The sequence below is a fragment of the Protopterus annectens genome, chromosome 6.part0, assembly GCF_019279795.1.
Source record: "Protopterus annectens isolate FY-2018-M chromosome 6.part0, PAN1.0, whole genome shotgun sequence".
Lineage (NCBI taxonomy): Eukaryota > Metazoa > Chordata > Ceratodontiformes > Protopteridae > Protopterus > Protopterus annectens.
The window spans coordinates 1,554,272,915-1,554,300,300 of NC_056737.1; the positions used below are offsets into that span (position 1 = coordinate 1,554,272,915).

The following is a 27,386-nucleotide window of genomic DNA, read 5'->3' on the forward strand; positions in this document are numbered from 1 at the left end:
AAATCCTGCTGCTGACCCAGAGACTATCTCTCATGGTCCCAAGGGGGTCAAGGCTTCCACTGCATAAAAACCTACCCCCCTCTGACAGAGATTCTAGGGCACTGGACAGATGGGGAAAAAAGATTTACACTTTTGCTACCTTGGCTATAAGGGCTTTAAATTGTCACTTTCATATGCTTAAATATCAGCAATACATTATGCCACTGCTTAAACAAAAAATGTTGACAAATTCTGAATGTGCAGAAAATAAAGAAATGCAGGATTTATTGCATGCAGCTGAACAAGTTGGAAAGCATACTTTACAATGTGGTTTTGATTCTTTGGAGGCCTCCTGCAGGGCCGCTGTTACGGGTTATGTCATTAGGAGGCATGCTTGGTTAAAGGAACAGAATCTGCCTGATCATGTTAAAGCAAAATTATTAGATGCTCCATTACAGCATGATACCTTGTTTGGTGTTAAAGCAGAAGAGGTGTTGAAGAAAATGGAGGACAAAGCCAAATCTATGCAGACAGTCAAGGATTTCTTACAGGTACAGCCTCCAAGATTTAGCAGTCACTGGCCTACAAATAATTGGTCCTTTCCAGTGTCAGACAGGCCACAAAGAGGCAGATACCGACGCCCTAGAGGCAGATCCCAGCCCCAAGGCTCATACAGGTCTAAACAATGGGGTGCTCCTATCTCCAAAAGCAGAGAAGACAAGTCACAGCCATACAGAAAGCAGTCCCAATGACTTTCCCCTGCCAGCGCCAGGCACTTATCTTGTGGCAGCTCATTTAGAGGGAAAACTAGCACTTTTTTCTCAAAACTGGCACCTAATCACCCAGGACAAATGGGTCTTGAACATAGTGTCACAAGGTTACAGGTTCCGCTTTCACACCCTGCCAAGGGCAAACGGTATGCCAGACCTGCCAAAGAATCAATGGCAGAGGCACAAAAGCAAGTTTCATCCCTCATGGACATGAGAGCCATTCAACAATTACCACAGCAAGAGCAGGGACAAGGATTTTACTCAAGACTTTTCTTGGTGCCCAGAAAGGACAAAGCCTGGAGAACAATACTGGACCTATCTATTCTAAACACATACCTGGATATTCCAAAATTCAAAATGTTGACTCTGCAGCTGCTTCTGCTCATGCTGGGCAAGAAGGCTTGGCTTGTAACTTTAGACCTAAAAGAGGCATACCTGCATGTCTCAATCAGACAATCATGCAGAAGATACCTCAGATTCATAGCTGGCTCAATGCACTACCAATTCTCTGCACTGCCCTTTGGCTTATCTACTGTGCCCAGGGTCTTCACAAAATGCCTGGCACCAGTAATTGCATTTTGCAGACAAAGAGGAATACAAATGTATCCTTACTTGGACGACTGCCTTATTCAAGCAGAGAACAAGGACATACTACTACATCATCTGGCATTTGTAAAAAGATTACTAACATGCCTAGGGTACACAGTTTCATAGTATAGTACTAGGCTATCTGCCCTGGGGCATTTGTAAGCCTAGCCATAGTGATGTGGCTTTTGCCACCCCATGAAATGGTACAAAAATGTACAGAATAAATCTAGAATACTGTGCCTCTGTCTAGTATTTGACACAGTGAAGGTCCCCTTTTATAATAGAATTAGTTTACTGTGCCCCTGTCTAGCAGTGACATAGATGTGACCCCTGGGGTAAACGTACGATCTCCCATCCACTCATCAAGATTTCTCTTGAAGAGAGTCAGTGAGGGGCTCTGCCTAATATGAACTGGGATCCTGTTCCAAAGCATGGGAAGCCTCTGGGTTATGAATCTATCCCTCCAGCATGTCCTATTCATACTTGTGCCGAGGTTTAAGTCTTTAGCTCTCGTGGTCCTGATGGATTTGGATTTTTTGAGGTGGAGCATGTCCATCAGATCCTGATTGGACATGGCCTTGTACGTCAGGCAGAGATCACCTCTGAGCAGGCGGTATGCTACTGAATAGAGCTGAAGTTTCTTTAGTCTGGCAGAATAAGACATATGTTGGAGACCCTTGATCCTTTTGGTGAGGTACTTTTGTGGTCTCTCCAACTGTTGCAAATGCCGGGTGAGGTACATACCAAATGGGGCATTGTACTCAATCATGGGTCTGATGAGGGAGGAATATAGGGGTACAATGACATCCTTGGATCTGGATGTGAATCCCTTCATGATGAGGTGTGCAAGATAGAATGTTTTTCTAACCACTTTGGCAACGTGGGTGTCAAATGAGTGGTCGCTGTCTACTTGGGTCCCTAGGTCTCTGATTACTTTTTCCGTACTCAGTGGGTTGCTGTTTATGTGATAATTTGTGGGTACTTTGTTTTTTCCAAAAGGGGTGACTATACATTTTTTGGCATTTAGTTTAAGGCCGTGACTACGGCACCAGTTGTCCGTTTCAGTGAGGCCTTTTGTATGATGTGTGTGTCTGCTGGTGTATCGACTATGGCGCCTAGTTTGCAGTCATCTGCGAACTTTGTCAGCCACAGCCCTCCCATGTTTGCTTTAACATCTGAGAAATAAATGCCGAACAAGAGGGGTCCCAGGACAGATCCCTGTGGGACACCACTTGTGACTGGCTTTGCGTCTGACATTGCTCCAGCGATTTTAACTTTATGGGTTCTGTCCTTTAGCCAGTTTGCAACCCATCTAGTGACATAAGGGTTTACTTTTAAGCTGTTTAGCTTATCTATGATGCCTGAGTGGGATATTGTGTCGAAGGCCTTAGCCAAGTCCAGGTATGCTGTATGGACTGCTTTGCCTTCATCAATGGCTCTAGTGACTGTTTCAAAAAAGTCAACCAGGTTTAAAAGGCAGGATCTGCCCTTTACAAAGCTGAACTGGGTGGGGTCAAGTGTCTGTAGGCCCCCTATGTCTCTGTTTATGAGTTCAATAATGATTCTTTCCATAGCTTTGCAGACCAGGCTAGTTAAGCTTATGGGGCGGTAGTTTCCAGGGTCTATAGAGGCACCCCCCTTGTGGAGTGGGACCACTGTTGCTGTACGCCAGTGTTCAGGTACATATCCCGAAGTAAGGCTAAGGTTAAATAGCATTTTTATGTGTGGGTTTAACTCCTCTTGGAGTTCACGTAACACGCACCCCGGGATACCGTCAGATCCCATTGATGCTATGTTTTTTGCTTTGTTTAGGGCAGTTATCACTTGGACATCTGAGATGACAGGGAGATTACATTCAGCTGGGATAAGTATTTCTTCTTTTGGGGGTGAAGGAGGGGAGAAATTTGCACTGAACCTGTCAGCCAGAATGTTAGCAATATCTGTGAGTTCAGTGTATTTTTTGTTGTTGTGAACCAACTCTGAGCATATCTGAGGGTTTCCGCCCAGGTTTCTAACATAGCTGAAGAAGGCTTTGTGGTTATCTTTAGTGTCCTCAGCGATTTTTCTCTCAAAGTTTGCCTTGGATGTTTTTATGAGAGAACGTAGTTTTCTGCTAATGTTGATCAGAGATGTCTTCCCTTCATGGGATTTCACTCTGACGTGCAGTAGCTTCCTTCTTTTGTTATACAATTTGTTTATGGCTGAGGTCCACCAGACAGGACGCTTACATTTGGTGGAGAGAGACTTGGATTTGTTTGGGATTGCATGATCAAAACTAGTATCCTCCCAAGAGATAATATTCCTGGGTGCAAGCTTAAATACAACTGCCTAGATGGCTTATCTCACGCCAGACAAACAAAGGCAACTGACTACTTATTTCAAAATGTTGGCAACAAAGACCCAGTTAACTGCAAGAAAAATTCTGCAGGCTTTGGGCTTCATGGCATCATGCATTCTGCTAATTCCATATGCAAGACTTCATGTGAGGAAACTACAATGGTATCTGAAAAGTGTTCGGACTCAACATTGCCACAGCCTGGAAACAATAATTACACTCATTCCCTGCCTGCAACAGGAGTTTTGATGGTGGGCAAAGGCCTGTCACCACAACAAGGGGCAGTCATTCACTATACCCCCAGCCAGGCAGACATTGACAACAGATACATCAGATTATGCCTGTTGGGCCCACATGGCAGGATGATGTATTCAGGGTACATGGTCCACAATCCAAATGCATCTACATATGAATCAAAAAGAGATACTAGCTGTTCAAAATGCCCTGACAGCCTTCAAGGATCTACTTCATCCAGGACAACTACTGATAAAGACAGACAATACTACAGTCATGTGGTACATAAACAAGCAGGGGGGCACACATTCCTACCCCCCTTTGCAGACAAGCCATGACTTTGTGGGACACAGCATTGATCTACCAAGTACATCTGCAAGCACAATTCCTGACAGGAAAGATAAATACTCTGGCAGACGAACTAAGCAGAAACCTCATGCGTCCCCACGAGTGGAAATAGGATCCACAAGTCTTCAACATGATAACAAGGAATTGGGGATGCCCGGACATAGATCTATTTGCCTCCCCTCACAACTGCCAACTATAGAAATTCTGCACAAGCACTTATCTCAAGTAAGCATGGAAAGTGGATGCTCTATCTTTCAGCTGGAAAAACTTAACAGTATATGCCTTTCCTTCACTGCCTCTCCTCCCCAAGGTACTCCTAAAGGTCAGACAAGAGAAGCCAAAAATGATACTGATTGCACCAGACTGGTCCCGCTAGCACTTTTACCCAGTCCTAAGGAACTTGACTCAATGCCCACCATGGACATTACCTCAAATTCCTCACTTACTGACCCAACAAAACAATCAGATCCTGCACAACCAACTCAGGACCTTAAATCTGGCAGCATGGTGGATAATGTAGCTTTTCAAAAAACACCTCTGTCTAAAGCGGTGATGGATATGATCTTGGAGGCCAGGAGGCCCAGTACCAGAAATTCTTATGCAGAAAAATGGAAGCGATTCTGTGCTTGGAACCAAGCACAAGGAATTGACATGATTGTACCAAATATACCTCAAATTTTGCAATATTTAACTGAGATGCTGGACAAAGGCCTATCCTTTTCATCAATGAAGATTCATGCCTCTGCCTTTTCAGCTCATTTCAATATAGAGCCACCTATTTTTTCTTATCCTCACTCTGCCTCCTTTTGAGCCGGCCGCTACAGCTGATATAAAATTTTTATCATGGAAATCAGCTCTGCTCCTAGCAATAACCTCTGCAAGACAAGTCTCAGAGCTACAGGCACTCATGGCAGTGGAACCTTTTATCATTTTCCATCCAGATAGGGTTTCTCTAAGGACAAATCCCACATTTATGCCTAAGGTAGTGTCCAGTGTGTCCCTCAACCACACTATTAATTTGCCTACCTTTTACCCAAACCCACAGAATAAGGGTGAGAGACTTCTGCATTCTTTGGACATACACAGACAGCTGCGCTTCTACTTGGACAGAACCAAAGCTTTCAGACAGACTGAGCAATTACTGGCAGCATATGCTGCAGGATCACAAGGAAAGGCTCAAAGCTGACTATTTCAAAGTGGATAGGTCACTGCATTAGTTTATGCTATTCACAACGTGGCAAATCAGTGCCCAAGGGCATTAGGCCACATTCAACCAGAGCAGCAGCCTTCCTCAGAGGAGTGCCAACCAAGGACATTTTAGAGGCTGCAACCTGGAGTTCACTGCACACTTTTACAAAGCACTACCACTTACCACTCTACTCCAAATCCAGGGCAGGCTTTGCCACTGCAGTACTGCAGGGCCTCATAGCCGCTCCTAATTCTATTTAGTTCCAGCCTCCCAACCTTAGCTTTGGGATTCAACCCAATTGTAATGACTGTAGCAGCGAAACACAATGAACATAGTACAGTTGTGTACACTTACCATAAATGTAGATGATCGAGTGTATTCACTGTTGCAGTCCAGGTTACCCACCCACCACCCCCTTATCTTTGCTGGACCTTATCTATACTTCTCTATTCTATACAGCCTATGTGGTGTACTTGCTTGTAGATGAAGGAAACTTTTTACTTGGTGCATGCATGCTTTTTTGACATATTTGTAGCCTACCCTTTTGGGATTACCTGACATCTGGGGCAAGAAAAACTGAAGAAAATGGCGTCAGCTGCATCTTTTATATCCCTGGCGCACTGACGTCAGGGAGGAGGCAACAGCAACCGACGCCGGACCTAGACTTTGGAATTCAGGCCGACTGCAGGTAGCCTGCCAGCAGGATAACCCAATTGTAATGACTGCAACAGTGAATACACTCGAACATCTACATTTATGGTAGGTACACAACTGTACTGTATGTGGACTCAACTAGAGGTCAGATTGCACATCCACATACTGGAGATGAGACTAGCCCTCCCAATGATAAAGGTACTCCAGGGCTTGCTCCCCCAGGATGTGATGGCCATCCATGCAGAAAACATAGCAGTGGCTTGGTACATAAACATACAAGGATGAACACAATCTTACTTCCTTTGCAGAGAAGCTATGAATATTTAAGGTTGTGCTTTCAAATTACAGTGATTTCTTATAATGGCACACATAGCAGGGGCATCCAAAGTGATTGTGGACAGACTGAGCAGACAAGTATTGCACCCCAACAAATGATCTGTCAGCAACACATGGATCATATTTCTTAGGTGGGACAGATCCTGTTGTGATCTCTCTACTTCATCATTCAAATCAAAATGCAGATTTTTTTTATTGTCCTTCTAGAAGGGCAGGCACAAAGGAACGTATTCACCATCAGTTGGCCCCTGAGTTTCCTCATAGGTAAATAGGTAAAGTAGCTGAGAGGTAAATACTAGACAGTTAGTCCACAGACCATTACACTACTAGGTAATAATCAGACAGTGAGCAAAGGTGAGAATCAGACTCTGTTCTTTGTGTCTGTGAGGTAAATACATTAACTATTATACAAACCCCCAACTTTTCACCCCCCCAAAAAAGTTCTACTTGTATCAAGATTATGTCACCACAGATGGGGCATCAACTCACAATCCTTTGTTTAGGAGGTCAGTGCCTTATCTATTAGAAAATATAATATACTTCCTTAATGGAGGCTAATGGGATATATGGAAATGACCCCTTAAGGATATCAAGTGTTTCAGCCAAATGTTCTTTTGAATGTCCATGACTTTTTTTTTTACTTACTTTTCAAGTCTTTATGGTTACATTCAGGCTAATAAAACCAAGCGCCCCACTATATGCATTCTCACCTGTTCTTTCTCATAACCAGGTTCATTCATAAAACCAAGATGTGCAAAGTGTAGGTCATACTAACAGCCTCATTCTGTCTCTGCCAGATATGCCTCCCTTTGCTGGGGCTTCACCTAAAGAAGAAACTCTTTTCTCCTGCCATAGCACCCCAGTCTGCTGCCACATCCTTCCTTGTTGCCTCACCCAGACATTCACTCCATTTATCTGACCACATGTTTTTTCCACTGCCAGTGATTGCCAGAGATAATCCTTTCCCAAAAAGATTGTCAGTTTAATATCTGTCTCTCAAAAACCTTCAACAAGAAAATTATATAAAGGCAAATGGAAAAAGTTTACCATATGGGCATCAGGTAAAGACATAGACCCTATCGCAGTTTTCTTTCACTGGTGCTACCTTTTTAGCCCATATCTTCCAGGAAAGGGTGAGCTATTCTTCTGTTAAAGTCATCAGGCAGCTATTTCATCTTTTCATTCCAGTTTTCCGTCATCTTTCCTTGCATCATACAAAACGTGCAAAGCCTTTTTGAAAGGAGTGTTTCACTACAGACTCCTGCTAACTAGACCTACTTCATCCTGGGATTTAATTTTTTTTTTTTTTTTTTAATGCTGTAAAAGCCAACAAAACCCTCTTTTGAACCAGACAATTCTGTTGTTTTAATTTAAAATTTGTGAAGCAGAAGCCTTTACTTCCACGCAAAGGATTTCAGAAATTCATGCCTTTTTTCAAGATACTTGTATCTGATTTTTTTCATCCAGATTGGGTTACCCTTAGAAGCAACTTGACCTTTATGCCTAAGGTAGGCATGCAGGCCAATCTGAACTAACTACATTAATCTGCCAGTATTTTTTCCAGATATGTGAATAAAGGGAGCATTGGTTCCTATCTTCATTGCACAAAAGAATTTAGGAAAGAGAAACAATTGCTGCTTATCTTCTGTCAAGAAAGGCCTAACGGTATTGAAAATGACCCTTTTCAAATGGCTATGTGATTGCATTTCCTATCGATATTCTTCGGAGAGAAAATCCTTGAACCTCAGACTGAAAGCATGCTGTATCAAGGCTCAGGCTACGTCAGCTGCATTTCTTCAAAATGTACCTCAAAAGTATCTGAAATGTGGTCAACCTTACACACCTTTGCAAACATTACAGCTTGAGCACACTTTCTAGGACACAGGCATCTTTTGGAGCCACCATTCAAAAAGGATTGCTAGCTTTGCCCACCCAAGGCTAGTTTGAAATTCTGTCCAGCTGTTATTATCCAGATAGGACCAAATTAAATATGCAATGTGTGTGTGTGTGTGTGTGTGTGTGTGTGTGTTCTTTGTTTCATTAGAATGTATGACTCATAATTCTTTATTCTTTCTGAAGTATTTCCTTAGAAGTGGAGGTTTATGGGACTGGAGAGGAGCTTGAGCTTGTGAAGAAATTTCTTGCTGAAAAGAAAGATACTATGTTAACTAGTCCAGCTGTTCCAGTCTGGACAAGGACCAGATAAATCCACTGTTCTGGTACAAGAACCAGATAAATCCACTGTTCTGGTAGGTACATAACTTGTGATTCAGTAGTATCAGCGCATTGTCATAGAAGTTTATGGTTAAAGGTTGTCATGTAAGTTTTTCTTGTCACTGGAAAGCTTTCTGCAAATACAACTTATTTTGCTAAAAGAAAGTGCTTTGGTCTTTGGGTATGTGCCATTGTGGTTTTCCGTCCTTCTGAACCCCTGTATGACAGATTGTATTTCCCTTTCCTTTAGGGATTCAGCAGTGTTTTCTGAAGGTCTGCTTGCCAGTCATTTAGGGTAGTATCCTAAGCAGATGTTTTGTTTGTTTGTTAATATATTTATTTATTGCATCCATTTACTGGGAAGGTACAATTGGGTAGAAATTCCTTTTTAGTGGAAGCCTAAGGAGAAAAATATACAGGATATAGCAATGGTGTATGTAAATCAATTATTAAATAAAGACTTTGATTAGCATATCATTTTGAAAAACACATTGCACATTATTGCATATTGTACAAAAATTTAATTTTTTAACATTTCAATGGCATGGAAGGGTTGATAAGTACTTAGTTAAGATTAAATAGAAGTGGAATGATATAGGTGAGAAGGAAAGATATCATAGTGATTTGTTGTGGAGCGGTATTATTGCTAATTACAAAAGGTGGCTTAATATGGGGGTAGTTATGACAGTCTACCAAGAGAAGATATTCTGCAGAGGTATCAGTGTCTGAGATGGTTAGGAATGTTGTTAGAAAAATGTTTACTGGTTTGTTAGTGAGCAGGGTAGATAGTAGCAGCTATCTAGAGGGGTGTTGATCTGGTGTGGTTCTGACCGAAGTAGTACAGGAGGAGGAGGCTATATTTTCCTGTTTAGTGCAAGAGGAGATTATTTGGGATTTTGAAGTCATGTACTAGGTTTAAGGTAATTGAGATAACCTGTTAGAGAGTAATAACAAAGCCTTGATTCTCACAGGTGAACTTGTATAAGGATTTAAATTGTGGTGTATTTTCAGTTAACCATAGTGATAGGGATGTTTGTACCATAGCAATGTGATGTAGTTGAGAGCAGGACCAGTTGCCATCCTTGTTAAGAGATATTACAGGTAGAAGTAAGTGTTTGTCCTTGGAGTGGTTAGCCCCCAACGTTGTGAACCATGGCTGTAGATGATTGTCAGTGATGAAGTGACACCCCGACCCCATGTGCAAAAATAGGAAAAAGGGGTTATGGATTCATATAGAGATTTGTTAGGTAAACTTTTTTCTGTTAGATTTTGTTAATGTTGGCCATTTGTTTGGGTAATAATTATGCAGTGTGTGATTTTAATTGTGAGTAGGTGAGGTAATTTGGTAGCTTCAACCAATTTGTCATGCATTTGTTTGTCACATGTTGCACATGGTCCTGGTTTAGAGATTTTGCTTTGGGATTGTCTCCTGTGCCTTGTTTTGAACTCTATATAGGGAAGTACATATTTTGTTTTGGAAAACAGTGCTTTTAGTTTATGTTGCTTTATTAAACTTTTCAAAATGTGAGCTGTTTGGTATGAGAATCTAGTTCTCATTTTCTTTAAGAAGAATTTATTTGTATAGATGATGGTATTTAACAGCCGGCTTAAAATTGTTTAGGAGATAACTCTGAATTAAAGAACTGGATTCCTAGACTAATTTTATGAGTATACCAGTGTTGAGGAGTTATTGCCTGTTAAGTCTCATCAGTCACAGGAAAGCTGAATTAGGGTTACTTGTTTATTTCTTTCTGAGAAAGTATGCCTTTAGCTTTGTAATCACACCTTCAGTTATGTATTGTATTGCCAGTTGCTCCAGGGAGGCATGCAGGAGTATTTTTCTGGACATAAAATTTCATGCTGTGAGGAGAGTGGCAACACCTATTGCTTGTTTCAGTGACATATTTGTGCAGGATAGACCATTTATATCATGCTGATAGAGTCAGTAGAATCACCAGGCATTACTTATTGATTGTGGCCTTGGGAGAGGAATACAGGTTTTAGTAGGTTTGTGCTGCAAGGTGCACACCCCTGAGTGTTATTGCCTTGCAGGTGCTCTTTCCAGAATCCCTCATTGGACAGATCAGGCTTCTCTTAAGACCTTCATCTTACCCTCCTCTATTCTTACATGCTACAAGTTCCTTTAAACTCTAGGAGCAGGAAAGTCGGTTGGAAGGAGGAACACTACCAGTCAGTTGTACTTCAGCTTGCACACGACCCTATCATATGTTGTAAGGTGATGGTTGTCTTGTTAAAATATATATTGCAAATCTTAGAGCATCACATGTTCACTGACCTGAGAAGACTTTGGAGTTCTGTTCTTATGTGATAAACATTATTTGGCTGTGCCCGGTGCCACTTGATTTACAAAATACAAAAAAAAAAAACAGTGTTTTGAAGTTTCCTCAGCTATGATTGTCTGTGTTATGTTGTATATGTGTTGTTGGCTATTTGCTACAGTGAAGTTAAAACTGGTTGTATCCCTATGTCAGTGGGTGGGTGGATATGCATTAGTAAGTGCACGTAAATGGACATGTGAGCATGAAATACTCTGATGGACTTTCATGTTTCTTCATATCCTTTCTCTAGGAGCTTTTAAGAATGTTAAGAAATCACCAATATTTGAGGATGCTTTTGTATTCTGGATTGGTAGTTGCTGCTGTGAGCTATATTTTTAAAAATTATTGTAATAACTTTATTATCATTTGAGCATTATTCGAATTTGTACAGTGTGTGACATGAGCTACTGTAAACAATCACAGAGACGGAATGGATACTCTTGTTAAAGTAAAACACTAACATTTTTTTATTTCCTATAATCCCTTGTTCTTGTAATTATCTTGTAATTATCTTCTATGGCCAAAAAAGTTTTAATTTTGAAAACATAGCATTTACATTTTATCATAAAAATACTGCTAACACAAGAAACTTAAATGTCATATGAGTAAACAATGAAATCGGTATCATGAAATGTGAATTTGATTAATATTGAGCATTGGTCATAGTTGTTTAGTGTATGAGGCCACTTACAGTATCATGGGAAGATTTGCTCCTTTTCCTTTCCTCTCTGTTCTGACTTGGGAAGGTGTCTATGTCAAGAGAATTTGCTTTATAGCCATCTTTTCCATTCTGTGCCACCAGGAGAGTATTAAGTGTTTCTTTAGCCTTCTGCTTTGGCAAATTAATTCTCTTTTTGAGCACATTAGCACCCTGTCTCTGGTAATTTGCATGGATCACGTTGTCGCCTCACAGTAAGATGCTGTCCGGTTCAATTCTCAGCTAGAGCGTCTTCTGCGTGGAGACATGCGTGAATGGGCGTACCTTCGTCAGGGCTGGCAACTCGGCACGTAAAAATCAACTGCCAATCATTAGCGGACCGGAGTTCCGCTGTGGCGACCCCTAACCAGGGAAAGCCGAAAGACACAACAACAACACTTCTTGGTATGCAGAAGTACTTAGATGGCAGCTGAGGTCTTTGGTGTATGAATCATTGCTGCAGCTAAAGTAACATAATGCACCATTGCCGTTGACCCTCTGACTGATGGTAAGTAAACAAGTGCCTGGACTTTATTGTTCCTTCATTCTTCTGATAAAACATTTTAAACTGTGTCTGTTAGAACATCTTAAGTAGGCATGAGTTAAAGTTACTTTAGCTGTATAGTTTTAAAACACTGCAGTAATACTGTGGCATTAGATGGCATCACTTCAGAGACCTGTCTGGAAACTGCAGGATATTGGTAGCACCATTGCCGTTGACCCTCTGACTGATGGTAAGTAAACAAGTGCCTAGACTTTATTGTTCCTTCATTCTTCTGATAAAACATTTTAAACTGTGTCTGTTAGAACATCTTAAGTAGGCATGAGTTAAAGTTACTTTAGCTGTATAGTTTTAAAACACTGCAGTAATACTGTGGCATTAGATGGCATCACTTCAGAGACCTGTCTGGAAACTGCAGGATATTGGTAGCATTTATGGAGTAAAGCACTGCATTTTCTAATTTTCTTGCATGAATTTCATTTCAGGAATGTTAAATATATGAAAGTTTAAGTTATGAAACTTTTATTTATTTTAACTGAATTTCATGTTTATTTTTAGTTAGAAACCGAGTACTAGAAAAAGAAAAGCATGTACTGGATTTACGTGAAAAGGGCAATGTAATCCTGCATGTAAGACTTAAAGAGGATCTGCATAACAGAAGTGAATCCTTGCAGCCTACAGAATCTGTAAGTATGATTATGTCCATCCCATTTTATACATATACGTACATATATATTATACATACACATACTGTGTATGTGTGTGTGTGTGTGTGTGTATATATATATATATATATATATATATATATATATTAATTCCATGTGTTTGATTGTTTCTGATGGAATATGCCAAGTTTTGAAAAAGGAGTAATCTTGTCAAAAGTGGACAGTAGCCAGGTTTGATGATTTTGAAGATAAGATTAGTCAGCAGAAATATGGCCCAGTCTTTCACTGTAAACCATTTGATAGATTTAAGTAAGTCACAGTGGTGTGTGTGTGTGTGTGTGTGTGTGTGTGTGTGTGTGTGTGTGTGTGTGTGTGTGTGTGTGTGTGTGTGTGTGTGTGAATCTGCTAGAAGAATGATTCTACACATTTTATTTTCTAGCACTTGGAGGTTTTGGGTTTTGTGTGGGGAATGTCTAGCTAGCAGGGGATGGCGGTATTCCAGCTGTGGAAGGAGGATGTTTCTTGTTGTGGCTGTCTGGGCATATTGTGAAATAAGGTGGTAGAGGAGGGCGAAGCAGTGGTGCAACGGTTAACGTTGTCACCTCACAGCAAAAGGTTCTCCGGTTTGGTACTCAGCTGGGGTTCCTAATAAATTTCTAGGACAGCCCAGTGTTGCAGCAGTAGCGTTGTTGCCTCACAGCAAGAGGTTTGAAGGTTGCCAATGTCTTTGTTTATAAGTTCCATGATAATATGTTCCATGGCCTTGCAGATCAGGCTCGTCAGACTGATGGGACGGGATCCAAGGTGGATCCCCTTTTGTGGAGTGGGATAACTGTAGCTCTGCGCCACTCAGTAGGCACGAAGCCTGAGGTAAGGGTATGATTAAACATGACACTTAGGTGAGGTACCAGTTCATTTTGTAGTTCATGTAGTACACAGCCTGGGATGTCATCTGGTCCCATGGATGCTGTATTCTTAGCCTTGGAGAGTGCGTTTTTTACCTGTGTGGCCATTATTACCGGAATTTGGCAATCTTTCGGTATTGAGATGGGCCATTTAGGGGGTGAGAGGGGGGTGAAATTGGCACTGAATCGATCTGCCAGGATATTGGCAATACCCTTGGGATCAGTATATTTAATGTCATTCTGTTGTAGCTCAGAGCAGATCTGAGCATTGCCATTTAGATTTTTGACATAGTTATAGAATATATTGTGGTTGTCTTCGGAATCTTCGGCAATTTTATTTTCGTAATTTCGTGTCAGTCCCTCAGTAAGTTGCATATATGTCTTTGATGCCAAATATATTAGAAGAGTGTGGGTTCTCTTCCCATACTGGGTGCTTGGATTCATGTTTCAGTATTCACACTGCTGTGCAGTTTTAGAGAGAACTGAGGTTTTAGAGTGCAGTCCTTGATATGGTATGTTAATCCAAGGTGTTAGCCATCTCAACTGGTGGTATATAGGTGGACGTTAATGCTCATGTGACAGTTTTCAAAAAGAGTTAGAGTTGAAGTAATTTCTATTCCACAAACAAGAGAAGGGGGAAAATACAGTCTGAGAACTTAGAAATAAAGACTGTGCCTACATTTGACATTTTCTCCAGATGGCTACATTTAAACACAGTAAAGATCAGCTGTACACATAGTTACAAAAAATGTTTAACAGTGCATAATATCGTATGTGAAAATCTGATAAGAGATGTCAGACCACTTGTGCTGCCATAATAATAAATTTCAAAGCATTGAGTGGGATCTCACTGAGATGCAGCTGAGGAATAGACACCATATACTGAATCAGGAAAAAGAAAACTTACAGGCTTAAAATTATTATCTTACCAAAATCTATTCCTTTGTTTGACTGCACTTTTATTTATATCATTATTTTAATGTAAATTGTTGCAAGCCTCAGACGTGCAGTCCATCCATACAGTTAGCTTGTAAGTTATCCATCTCCATAAAAATGTACTTTTGAAAGGTGCACAATCATCATTTATATTACGGAAATGACATAAATGTTCAGTGCTGGCAAAAATAAATTGTCTTTGTTCAGCAGTACAGTACCACATTTCTTTAGCATGTACTGACAAGACCATCCCCCCCTCTACCATGCACTTAATACAAGAAAAGAAACAGAACTTGAAAAACTTCTGTCTTTACGTATAACATACTTTCATGTCCTTGTTTCATTAATTATGTGTTTTATTTAAATTAGATTCCTATATATGTGTTTATGTGTTTATTTTTATCTGTTAATGTGGGTAGAACACTTTCTATTTTCATGATCAGTCTGGGAAAGTAAAAAACAAAAATAAGCATAACAGTAAAAATAAAAATGTATGAATAATGAAGGTGAAACCTACATTAAAAGGTTTGTACATTCTAGATGTTTTATAATAATTATAGTTGTTTTCGTAACCCAATTTGTGTAACTTGGAGCAGTGGGTGGGGAACTGGAAATTTACCATATCCCTGGTCTGGCACCTATGTCCCTAAATGGAGAGAGGCAGCTTGTAAATGCTTGGCCATCCTAGTCTTAGCCTACATATACCTCTTACAATAATCTAAAGGTGCCTAAACTTATCAGATACATTTGAGATACATGGCTAGGTGTAAAAGGGGCCATGTGGTTGTTAGCCTAGTATGCAACTATGAAATTAACAAAATATCTTAATGTCATAGAGAGATATTAGCAAAAAAGTCAGTCATGTCTCAAAAATTCAGATCTGTATTTACTCCATAGTTCTACAGTTGATATATAACTGAAAATAAAATTAAATATGCTTCAAACTAATTATTTTGCTTCACCTTGCAGTACAGTGAAATCCAGCTCTGCCAGAGATGAAGCATTCATTCTACCCTATTCAAACCACTGTCTAGCTTATAGGCAGCACTAATGACTGTTTGCATATCAGGCGGTAACTCCCATGCTAGGAAGTCTCCTCATCTCGCCATCCACTCTATACTCTTCCCTTTTATCTCCTGTAATTGATTTTTTGGTAAATGGACTAATATAAAATCTTTATATTTGCTGAAGCCTCCAACACTTTCACTTCTGCTGAACCTACAAACATAATGAATGATTAATGTACCTAATAACAGTCTGATGTTCTTCATTCCAGTGAATAACTGTATTTCTTGTGGGAAACAGATACCTCATAGGGATTACCATACCTTGTGTATACCTTGTTTAGGCTCAGTGGAGCCAGAGGTTTTGCCAGGAGTTTCTTTGGAGTCTCAGGCAGAGACTTTACTGTTACAGGATGTGCCTTCTCAGGAGGTAGGCCAGGCTGAGGGGGCTTCTCAGGTAACTGTTCTTCCCTCTCTTCCCAAGGTAGTTAGAGCCTCTCCTTCTGTTGCCAAACTTTGAGAGGTAGGCCAAGTTTAGCTTCAGTGGGGCTTCTCCTAGCACTTCTGGTTCTGTGCCTAAGAAACATATGCTTAAAATGGCAGAAGATTTGATTACTATGATTAGAGGTTCTATGCCCCCTCCTGATAAGAGGCCTAGGGTGGAACCTGAGTTTGATAGTTTTGAACAGTGTTCGGAGGCTTCTGAGTCTTCTGCGGAAGATTTGCAGGAGTATGCTCCTTATTCTGATTCTGATGTGGATGATTCCACTCCTACAGCTTCTCCTCCTGAGGATTTCTCATTTTCAGAGACTCTGCATTCCATGAGGGAGCACTTTAAATGGGAAGGCCAGGATTACTCTGATTCCAGGAAAAGGCTTAGGGAATTCTTGTTTTACCCCAGCATAGGCCCTTAGCTATACCTCCTGTGTTGAATGTGGTGGAAGATGTTTTGCAGAGGCTTCCCTGAACCCTGATTCTTTGCCTCCTGCTCCTGTTAAACCTGATAGGTACTATAGGGTGCCTGAAGCTCATAAGTATCTTTTAAGAGTCCTAGGGCAGACCCGAAACTGTTTCTCAGGGACCTAAAGGTGTTAAGGCCTCTGTGGTTAAAACCCTGTTCCCACTGATAAAGAGGCAAGGGCTTTGGATAGATGGGGAAAGAAAGTGTATACTTCTTCCACTTTAGCCATGAGGGCGTTGAATTGTCAGTTTCACATGCTAAAATATCAAAATTATCTCCTTTCACAACTGAAATCTAAGGTGGATGCTTAAGGTATTGAGTGTAAAGAGTTGCTGGATTTAGTTCATGTGTCTGAACAAGTGGGTAAGCATTCTTTGCAATGTGGTTTTGATGCTGTACAGGCCTCCTCGAGGGTGGCTGCCACTAGTTCTGTTCTTCGCAGGCATGCCTGGTTGAGGGATCAGAATTTAGCTGAGCATGTTAAGACAAGGATTTTGGATGCTCCTTTACAGTCTGATGTGTTGTTTGGTTCGCCTGTGGAAGCAGTTTTAAAGAAAATGGAGGACAAAGCTAAGTCTATGCAAACTGTTAAAGATTTTAAGTTTAGTAGAAATTGGCCTACTAAGGGATGGACATATCCTGCTTATGATTCCCAGTCTAGGGGTAGGTCTAGACGTGGTAGGGGCAGAGCTCAAGGTTCTTTTAGGCCTAGAACAGGAGTTCACCTGCTCAGACTTCTGGTGAGGGCAGGGGTCAGTCCTTAACAGACCCAATGACCTGCCTTTTCAGCTGCCAGTAGAAGGAAGACTGCCTCTTTTCAAAGAAAATTGGGATTTAATTACTCAAGACAGATGGGTGTTGGATATCATTCACCACGGTTACAGGTTTTATTTCCATACATTGCCCCTTTCAAAGGCATGCCAGACGCTCCTCCTCCACAAAGGAAAGAGGCTCACAAGCAAATTTCTCTGTTACTCCAAATAGGGGCCATTCAGCCAGTCCCTGTATCAGAAAGGGGCCTAGGATTTTATTCTCGCCTGTTCCTAGTACCAAAGAAGGGGAACACGTGGAGACCAATTTTGGATTTATCTATCCTCAACACTTATCTGGACATTCCCAAGTTCAAGATGTTGACGTTACAACAGCTTTTACCTCTGCTGGGCAAAGATCACTGGATGGTAACTTTAGATCTCAAGGAAGCTTACCTTCATGTGCCTATAAGACTAAGTTGCAGGAAGTATCTGCTGGAAATTCTCATTATCAGTTCTCAGTGATAGCTTACTTCAGGCTAAAAGGAATTCAAATCTATCACTGCCTGATTCTGGCTCAAGAAAAGGAAGACCTTCTACAGCATCTGGAATATGTTATAGCAGTGCTAAGATGCCTAGGGTCCAGTCTAGTACCCTCTCAAGACATGTGCTTTCTGGGTGTGAGACTGAATACAGCAGCCCAGATGGCCTTTACAAACAAAAGAGTCTATCCCTTTACTTCCATCAACTATCTCATCAGTCCGTGCTGACTGCAAGGACAGTCCTTCAAGCATTAGGGTTCATGGCATCTTGTATTCTGGTGCTTCCCAATGCCAAACTGCATATGAGGAAGCTGCAATGGTATCTCAAAATGTATGGACACAGCACTGCCAGGATTTGGACACTGTCATTCAAATAATACCTTGCCTTCAAAAAATGTCACCTAAACAAGGAGCTCATCTAAATGGAAAGTGGATACAAGACAAGTGGCCTGCCAGACTACAGCATCTACATATCAACATGAAGGAGATGTTAGCAGTCCAGTTTGCATTAATGGCTTCAGGGCAGGTGTTGATTCTAACAGACAACACAACTGTCATGTGGTACATCAACAAACAAGGGGAACACATTCTTATCCTCTATGCAGGCAAGCAATGATTTGCTTGCAACTAACTCTTCAGGCAAGGTTTCTGGTGGAAACTGGATCTTCATGTATTTCAGAAATTGACAGTGTCATGGGGAACTCAGACATAGATCTGTTCGCTTCTCCACTAAACCACCAGCTGCCAAAGTTTTGCACAAAGGGGTTTCATCACACAGCTTGGAAAGTGGATGCTCTTTCTTTCAGTTGGAAAAATCTTCATGTGTATGCCTTTCCACCTCTGCCTCTTCTTCCAAAGGTGCTCTTAAAGGTCAGACAAGACAAGCCAAGGATGATTTTAATAGCTCCAGATTGGCCTCCGCAACACTGGTACCCACTACTAAGGAGTCTGGTAAGGAAGCCTCCATGGCCTTTACCTTTGATTCCACACCTGTTATCTCAGAAGGACGGTCATCTGCTCAATGTCAAGCTTCACTCTCTTCATCTAACAGCCTGGCATATTCTGTGTTGAAACACAGCAGGTCTCAACTTCCTCAACAAGTTTTAAATGTGATTATGGTGGAAGAGGTTTTAGTACAGCAAAGAATTTGGAGATTTCTGAGCCTAATTTGAGTGTGGCTCTTCAATATCTTACTGAGTTATTGGACAAAGGTTTGTCCTTCTCTTCCATTAAGATTCATGCTGCAGCAATTTCAGCTCACTATGATTGTGACCCACCATTGTTTTCGCATCCTTTGTTCAAGCAGTTTCTTAGAGGGCAAAGAATATAAGACTCCTACTCCTGCTTGGGATCTCAATTTTGTGTTGGAAATGAATTGAAATACTTGTCATGGAAGACTGCTTGCAAGAAGGGTGTCTGAGTTGCAGGCCCTTATGGCAGTAGAGCCCTTTTGATTTTCCATAAGGATAGTACTAATCCTTCCTTTATGCCTAAGGTGGTTTCTAGTGTGGCTTTAAACCAAACTATTCATTTGCCTACTTTTTATGCAGACCCCCAAAATAAAGGGGAAAAGATTTTGCACACTTTAGATGTACACAGGCAATTATTATTTAAGCAGGACTAAGGATTTTAGGCAGTCTCAGCAGCTGTTTGTTTCTTTTGCTTTGAGTTCAGGGCAAGCCTGTGTCAAAACAAACTATTTCTAGGTGGATTGGGTTTTGCATTGCATTTTGTTATTCCCATCATGGCAAGGAGATTCCAGCTGGGATTAGGCCTCATTCCACTAGGGCTACTGCCACTTCAACAGCATTTCTAAGGGATATTTTGGAGGCAGCTACTTGGAGTTCAGTACATACTTTCTCTAAGCATTATCACCTTCCTCTCTACTCTAAGTCTAGACAGCTATTTTGCAAGGCATGTTGTCAGCTCCTGCTTCTTTATGATTTGCCAGCCTCTTACCTCTGCTTTGGGATTCGTTAGGACTGCAGCAATGTGGAATGAAGAACATACAGTTTTGTACCTACCATAAATGTAGATGTTCGAGGATCCACATTGCTCCCTCCTTCCCTCTGTGTTTAGTTATATGCTGATATTTTGTATATATTTTGTATATATTGTACATATTTTGGGCCTTGTCTTTTTAGGGTCTTCTGACATCTGGGGCAAGAAAAGACTGAGGATATGCTCTGGTATTCGGGCCGACTGGACAGCGGACTACCCAATAGTTAGGACTGCAGCAATGTGGATCCTCGAACATCTACATTTATGGTAGGTACAAAACTGTACTTTAGTCTTGTAAAAAATATATATATTGTGTTCCAATTCCTCCATCTCAACAAACAGCCATTATCAGCTCTCCCTCAATTTTATCACTGTCAGTATACTTGTAGACCCTTAAACTTTAGGAACCCTCCTTTGTCTGAGGGAAAACTATGGCATCTGTCTATGAAACTGTGTATTGTTGGCCTTACTGATTCCTGGTTATTCCTAATAGTGTAACTGCTACCTTAATAGTGTAACTGTTATCTTAATAGGACCTAAACACACACAAAAGATCCATTCATGAAGTATATTGCAGCCATTCATCACCCTGTGTATGCTATTGGAGCATTCACAGTATTTAGCAAAGATTCAGAGCAATAGCTAGAGACCATTGTGAAAAAATGAGGGGCTGCCAGCCCAGCCAGATAGAATTTTATAAATAATTCTGTGTCATTGTAAATATTAATATGATCCACAGGCTGGTGTAACACATGTAAGAAAACTGTGTTATGTTCTGAGATTCAAAAATGTAACCACAGTGCACCCTGCTGGAAGAAAGCTGATGAGTAAAGCATTTTATGACTGTTTGATCTCATGCTAGGAGACATGATGTCTGGGCTAGGAAATTCTTTCTATTGTTCTAAGACAGAGATAGTTACTAGGTTTTCATGTAAAGTGTCTTTTATTGCTGTGGCTTCCTGGCAGGTGCAGATTACAAAAAGAAATGCTAAAATGTTAAGTTCTGTGAGCCGGGGAAACTTAAGTAGAAGTGTCAAGAATGATGTAACCTGAAATGACTCAGCAGTAATGTGTATTATCAATTTAAGACTTTTTCAGACTGAAGAATTTGGCATTTTGTATTTGTGTCTGTACCTGAACACATCAGCTCACCAGCACTTGCTTTGCTCTGTAAGTAGGATCTTAGATCTTAGTATTTCTCTTAGAGATAGATAGGAATATAGCCAGATTAGTCTAGCCATTTTCTATATTTATGTCAGACTGTCCTACAGTGTTGTTTTAAAGTATTCCTGTGACTTCTGAACTCTGTATTGTCACTGTGTTGAATGAGTGAGTATTGTCTTGTGGTTTTATTATTAAATATTTTTAAACCTTTCAACTGTGACTGTTTTGTGTAGAGATAATTTAAGCTGTCAGAGTACTTGCATGCATTTAATGATCCTGTATAAGCCACTCCAGTAGCTTTAGCCTAGGTTACACTTACTATTTGGATAACAGTAGTAGCACACAGTGGAACTGGTCACTCTTTGGGTAGGGCCTTATAGTAGCTGATAAGTAGTGGTTGGCAGTGATTTCTACCTTATAGTCTGGACAGGAGGGGGCTTAGCTGTAGAACCTGTGCCAGCCTTCCCCAGGAGTGTCTGTGTGTTTGTATATAATTCATATCTCAAAGTGTGTGCATGTCAGCTACTTGGCAGGGACATGAAGCACTGGTTGGACAGAGAGGGTGCTGGAGGTTTTGGCTTGACCACACGGCTGAGATCTGTACCCTATAGTTGTGCCAGTGAGGAGTCTTATTGGGAATCTGGAGAGAAAGGAAGAAACCAGCCCCAGAATGACTGTGATCTCTGTGTGCTCTTAAGGGAAATTGTACTTTACTGTGTGTGTACTTGTTATCCTCCAAATGTGGATGCCCCTTACTGGTGCTAGTGGTGAGGATTGAGGCTCCTTGATTACTGGGCCAGTGAACGGGTGTCACACCCATAATAATTAGCAGACACTGTTTACCACTGAGGTCACCAGCACAACACCTTATTGTTATCCTAATATGTGAATATTATCATGCCTTTTCTTCTTCATTAGTGCTAAACTGATATAAAATTCTTGCACGCATTTAAAATATATTCCATGGTTTCATTATTTCTTGGTAGATATTGCCTTGAACTGTGATGAGGGATAAGAAATCAAACTGTATATTCCTCAGTCATATTACAGGAGCCCCATGGGTACAGTAGTACTTTTCCTGGAGCTATTACTTAACATTGTTACACATTAACTTGCAGTTCCATGGTTTACTTTACAACTGCACAAGTGGGATTCCTCTGTGACAGTCAGTATGCAGGATGGCACTAAGTCCATTTACCCCAGTAAACAATGTGATATGTCAGCACTCACCAGACTGACTGTTTTCAATGGAATCCAGTGAATGGGTAAACTTCATACTTTTTAACCTCCTTGCTTTTACATTTACCACCCAGAGGGCTGTCTTAACAGCAGAAAGAGCCATATGCAGTTTGGCTGCTTGAATTCACCTTTAAAGCACCCACATCTCCCTGCCAAAGCACTTTTGAGACCCCACATTACATTAAGCCAGAGGGCTGGAAGCTGCTAGTACTGTTGAAAAACTCTAGATTAGAGAATACAGTTAAAAAATGTACATTCAATGTGGAATCCTCTTTCCTCTCCCTCAGTCACAAATGAGCAGTTCACCACAGTGAAAAATATGCTGCTAGAACAGCCCACAATAAAAACAATGTTCTTATACTAACTAGTCCTAGTATCATCCAAAGCCTCCTTTAAAAACCTCATCAGGCAACATGTCAAGCAAAGTTGGCCGTGCCATGATTGTTACCAGACTAGTGAAAGCGGATAAGGTACACATACTAAACCTGGAGTACTTGATAGTAGTTTTCACTCTTACTCACAAACACTGGCTAATCTACAATGCGTGTACTGTACCTGTGTACTATGTATGTATTCTGCCTATGTTCCAAATTTCAGCTGTACACCACAAATCTATTAATTACCTTTATTTTTAAATTAAGATTTTCTTGTTTGTTCTCTCCACTGTAACTGTTGATGTGCTGCATACCACTGTAAAAACATGTCTATTGTAATTTGTGTGTATACTTATCATATCTAAATATCTAAATGTATCTGTAATTTTTCTATGTGGAGCTTTTCTCCCTGGGCCTCTGCTGAAAAAGGGCCTTTTCGGCTCAGTTAGACACCCCCGGTTAACAAATGTAAAATAAAAATAGTCACCAAAGTAATTTAAATAAAGTGTTGGTGTGTGACATATGTCCCAAACAGGCAAGAAACATCTGGAAATCTGAAAAACTATGTAAAAACTTCCTGTGGAAGTCTGTCTTGGATCACCTAAACTGTCTCACCGTACTAAAACTGTATTTCGTGGGTGATGTGTTTTATTAAGAAAATATGATCAAAAAGAAAGCTGTAGACCTTGGAGCTAAAAGGTAAATCAAATCCAAATTTTATTAACAAAAATTAAACACTTTTGTCTAAAAGTAAGAAAGACTTCTTCAGAATAAACTTATTCTCACCAGTGCCATTGCATACATAAAAATATTAATCACATGACAGCGCATGGCAACTGATCATATTTTGAAGTCCAAATAAATGTGAATACAAAAATACATATGTAATAAATAATTATACATTAACAGAAGATATAGCAGTAAGTTCACCCTGGGATCACTTCAGTGGCCTTGCTTGACAGGGGTACTGGGAACTAACTTTGGGCGGCATGATGCCACGAAATCTTCTTGGGCTAGATGTATATAGGCTGCAGGGTCGTTAGCCTAGTACACACCTATGGACCAATGAACTTTGCTGTTCTCATTTTTAAGGTATCGGTAATGCTGGGTCATTTAACCCAAGAAAACCTTCTGTAGTTCAAATTTAATTGCCAAGACAATTCTTTGAACTCTGATTTCATCTCCCAACTCCTGTCTCTTATGTTAATGTTGACCTTATCCAAAGCACAAATAAAAACCTGTTAAATTCTGTGCAAGCCTGTACATGTTCACTTGATGCATTTTTAATCCATTTTAGAAATACTATAAACATGTTCATAAATTTGTTCCATAAGGCACCTTTCTGTCTTCCCAACCACCTGTCACAGGATGTGCAGCAAGCTAAATAAACTTTTGATCTACTTCCACTGTTTGCTAATTCACATTTAATCCACGCTTTTGTCAGTTCTATACTCGTATTAGTTTCATTAACATATAGGCACTGATTGCACATCCTGTACTTCCTTGTACCTAACCAACTGATGTCCCATCAAAGTTTGTAAAATAAAAATCTTTTAAATTGTTAGATATTTTATATACAAAGTAGGATACATAACTCGGTATTTTACTCAAACCATTAACATGGGGAAAATGCATTGAAATAATCTTCTTGACCAATTAGTGACACTGCTATAGGTTAGTATGGTTGCCACCTTTCTGTGTGGTGAAAACCAGACCGAAAATCAAACCCCTTGCACTACCTGCAACATCACCTCCCTCCACACATTTTTCCACCCACCCCACCCATTTTATGATGTCACTACATAAATCATTAAGAGGTGGATTGTCTTGTTTTGTTTTTTTCTTCCTTTTTTAGAAAGTACCAACATCCCATAAGTGATGCTTTTAAATTAAAAAGCTCATCCGAGTCTTCATTTTTACAAACTCTAGCATTCTGTTTTTACAGATAAACAAATACCAGTTTGTGTAGTGCTTTCCGGACTACCGGACTAGAATTCTGATTTCCAGGTAATCCAGAAAAATACCAGTTAGGTGGCAACGCTATAGGTCAAAACCATAGTCCTGTAGAAATTCTGTGACTTCTTGTAGTCACTGCTAAACTTCATGCAATAGTCTCACAAAATGGGTTGGAATTGGGATTCTCTTCCTGTCAACACTTCTTGCTTAATACCATCCACAAAATTGCCGGGATAACCCCCTATAACAAAGCACATTGATCACCTGATTAATTTAATGTTAAAAAAATGTTCTCTTCTCCCACACATAAAAAGGAACTTTACTTTTTCCATAGGCCCAGCTGTTGTTTCCATGGGATCCTGTTTATGAGTGAGTAATGTAGTCCATATTGACATCAAATGTTGGATCAGTAAACTCTTCTTCTTTCGGCTTTTTCCCGGTTAGGGGTCGCCACAGTGGATCACCTGTCCACTCATGATTGGCAGTGGAGTTTTATGGTGTTGAGTTGCCAGCCTGGCGCCCAACCTTCCACAGAAGACTCACACACTCACTCCTAGGGCCAATTTAGAGTGTCCAATCCACCTACAGCATGTTTTTGGGATGTGGGAGGAAACCCATGTAACCACAGGGGGGATATGCAGACTCCGCACAGAAGGCACCCCAGCCGAGGATCGAACCAGAGAGCCTCTTGCCGTGAGGCAGAAACACTAACTGCTGCACTACCGTGGCCACCCAGTAAACTACTATGTGCATAATAGACAGGAAGTAAATAAATGTGCTTCCCTTATAAGGCATGAAATACAATATACAAGTGCTGCATGTTCGTGCATCAGTACAGAGGTCCTGCAGTTTAATTCTCCATTTCAAACATGGAATTATTTCACTGTTTTCACAATTTGTATCAGTTTTGTGAAATGTCTGCTGCAGGTTAATAATGATTGCATAAGTCATTTTCATTTAACAAACTGTGTTGGAAAATAGTTCCTCATTATACCTCCATCACAAGAAAAAATCTAGTTAAAATGAGAATGCCACAGATTTTCAACTGTTTAATTGCTTTGTTTAATTCTTAAGTTGTGTGATCCTATTTACATTCAGTTAACTTTTTAGTTAAAAGCTCAAGTTTCATTACCTTTTTGGGAGGGTTAAATGCACAGCAGGAATGGTAACAACTTCCTCTGTGTGCAACTTTCATTTACAGTCCCTTGTTGCAGTGAGGTTTTAAAACAGTTTATTGAACCAGTGGAAGTCCGCTGTATATTTTTATTTGTATCCTAGTAGTTCATTCTTTTACATTCACTTGTGTGTCTCCTTTGTGTGTGTGTCTGTGTGTGTCTGTGTGTGTATATATATATATATATATATATATATATATATATATATATATATGTGTGTGTGTATATATATATATATATATATATATATATATATATATGGTTCTAGGTTATAAGATCGACAACCTAAATAATCGACAACATATAAACCGACACAACAACGCCAACAACACACGAAATCGACAACTGACAACGTCGAAAATGTAAACACCGACAACCAGATCATCGACATGTACCACGTATTGCAGCAACTCTCAAAACTCTACCGTAGTGCACTTATCACACACGTGGTATAACATAACAACTACATGACATCACTGTTATAAACAATAGTATAAAACAGTAGTCAAACATAAATCCCCTGCATTTTTGCAGTATGTTACAACTAAATAATACAGTAAACCACGATTAAACAGCAAACGGTTTACGTTTTCAGCAGCCATGCAACCGATCGCACAAAGTCTACATTGCAATATTGCTTCATATTCCCAATCAGGTTCTCTAACCGCCGTTGCCTCATCAACACTCTTCTACCTTTAGGTGAAGGTACATATCCAGTAGACATCCGTATCCATAACTCATCCACTCGATCCTTTTCACGACGTAAAGTATGCAAAAGACATCTAAGATCCGTCCCTTTGCTAGCAAGCAAACACTTTAACCTACGACGCCAAGCTTCCACCGTATTTTGAGTTCTGGGTAGAGACAATTCGTTAAGTTGATAGACATTCCAAAACCTAATAGGAAAAAGCGGAGGAAACCGTAGAGAAGATGTAAATCTAGTATGGAATTTACACCGTTTACCGTAGACATACCAGTCCGAGAAGTACTTCAAGACGTCTTTACCTTCTTCTGGGAAATCCACTGTGATTGCATCAAACGTTTCCTTTACTTTCTCTTCGGGAAGAAAAGCCAGTGCCACTAAAGACTTTACCGCTAGTTGAAACTCCTGTGATGTATTATACAACCGTCCTAGCCCTAGACTTTGCACCTTTCTCCACACATTCTGACCAAAATGAAAAAGACAGCCTTTGGAAATGACATCAGGAATGTTTAACTTAATACTCTTCAACGCTGCTATTTCAAAGTCACACATAACGAACTTGACTTGCATTTCCAAATTATTTGATGCTAGTAAATATAACAAACCATGCCATAGGTAGTTGTACGCTTTCAGAGATTTTTTTGACATGAGGGCATACACTAGAGGGACACTCTTACTATGTGTACCATACTGTACAATAGCATGCACACTATACAATTGACGGATGGTTACCCCTTTGGAAAAAAAGGTACCGTCCATGATCCAAATGGTAGCTTTACTCAAGTCCATTAAATTATCTACAGTGCTAAACACTATCACATTAGTGT

At 40.3% G+C, this 27,386-nt stretch overlaps 1 protein-coding gene across 1 annotated transcript in view; it reads left to right on the forward strand.

Moving 5' to 3' along the window:
• LOC122804002 (protein mono-ADP-ribosyltransferase PARP14-like) overlaps positions 1-27,386 on the forward strand; it is a 1,683,704-nt gene that overhangs the window by 217,002 nt on the left and 1,439,316 nt on the right. Inside the window, exon 2 of the mRNA XM_044073683.1 lies at positions 12,744-12,871. Coding sequence (XP_043929618.1) covers positions 12,744-12,871 — 128 coding nt within the window. The remainder of the gene's footprint in view (positions 1-12,743; positions 12,872-27,386) is intronic.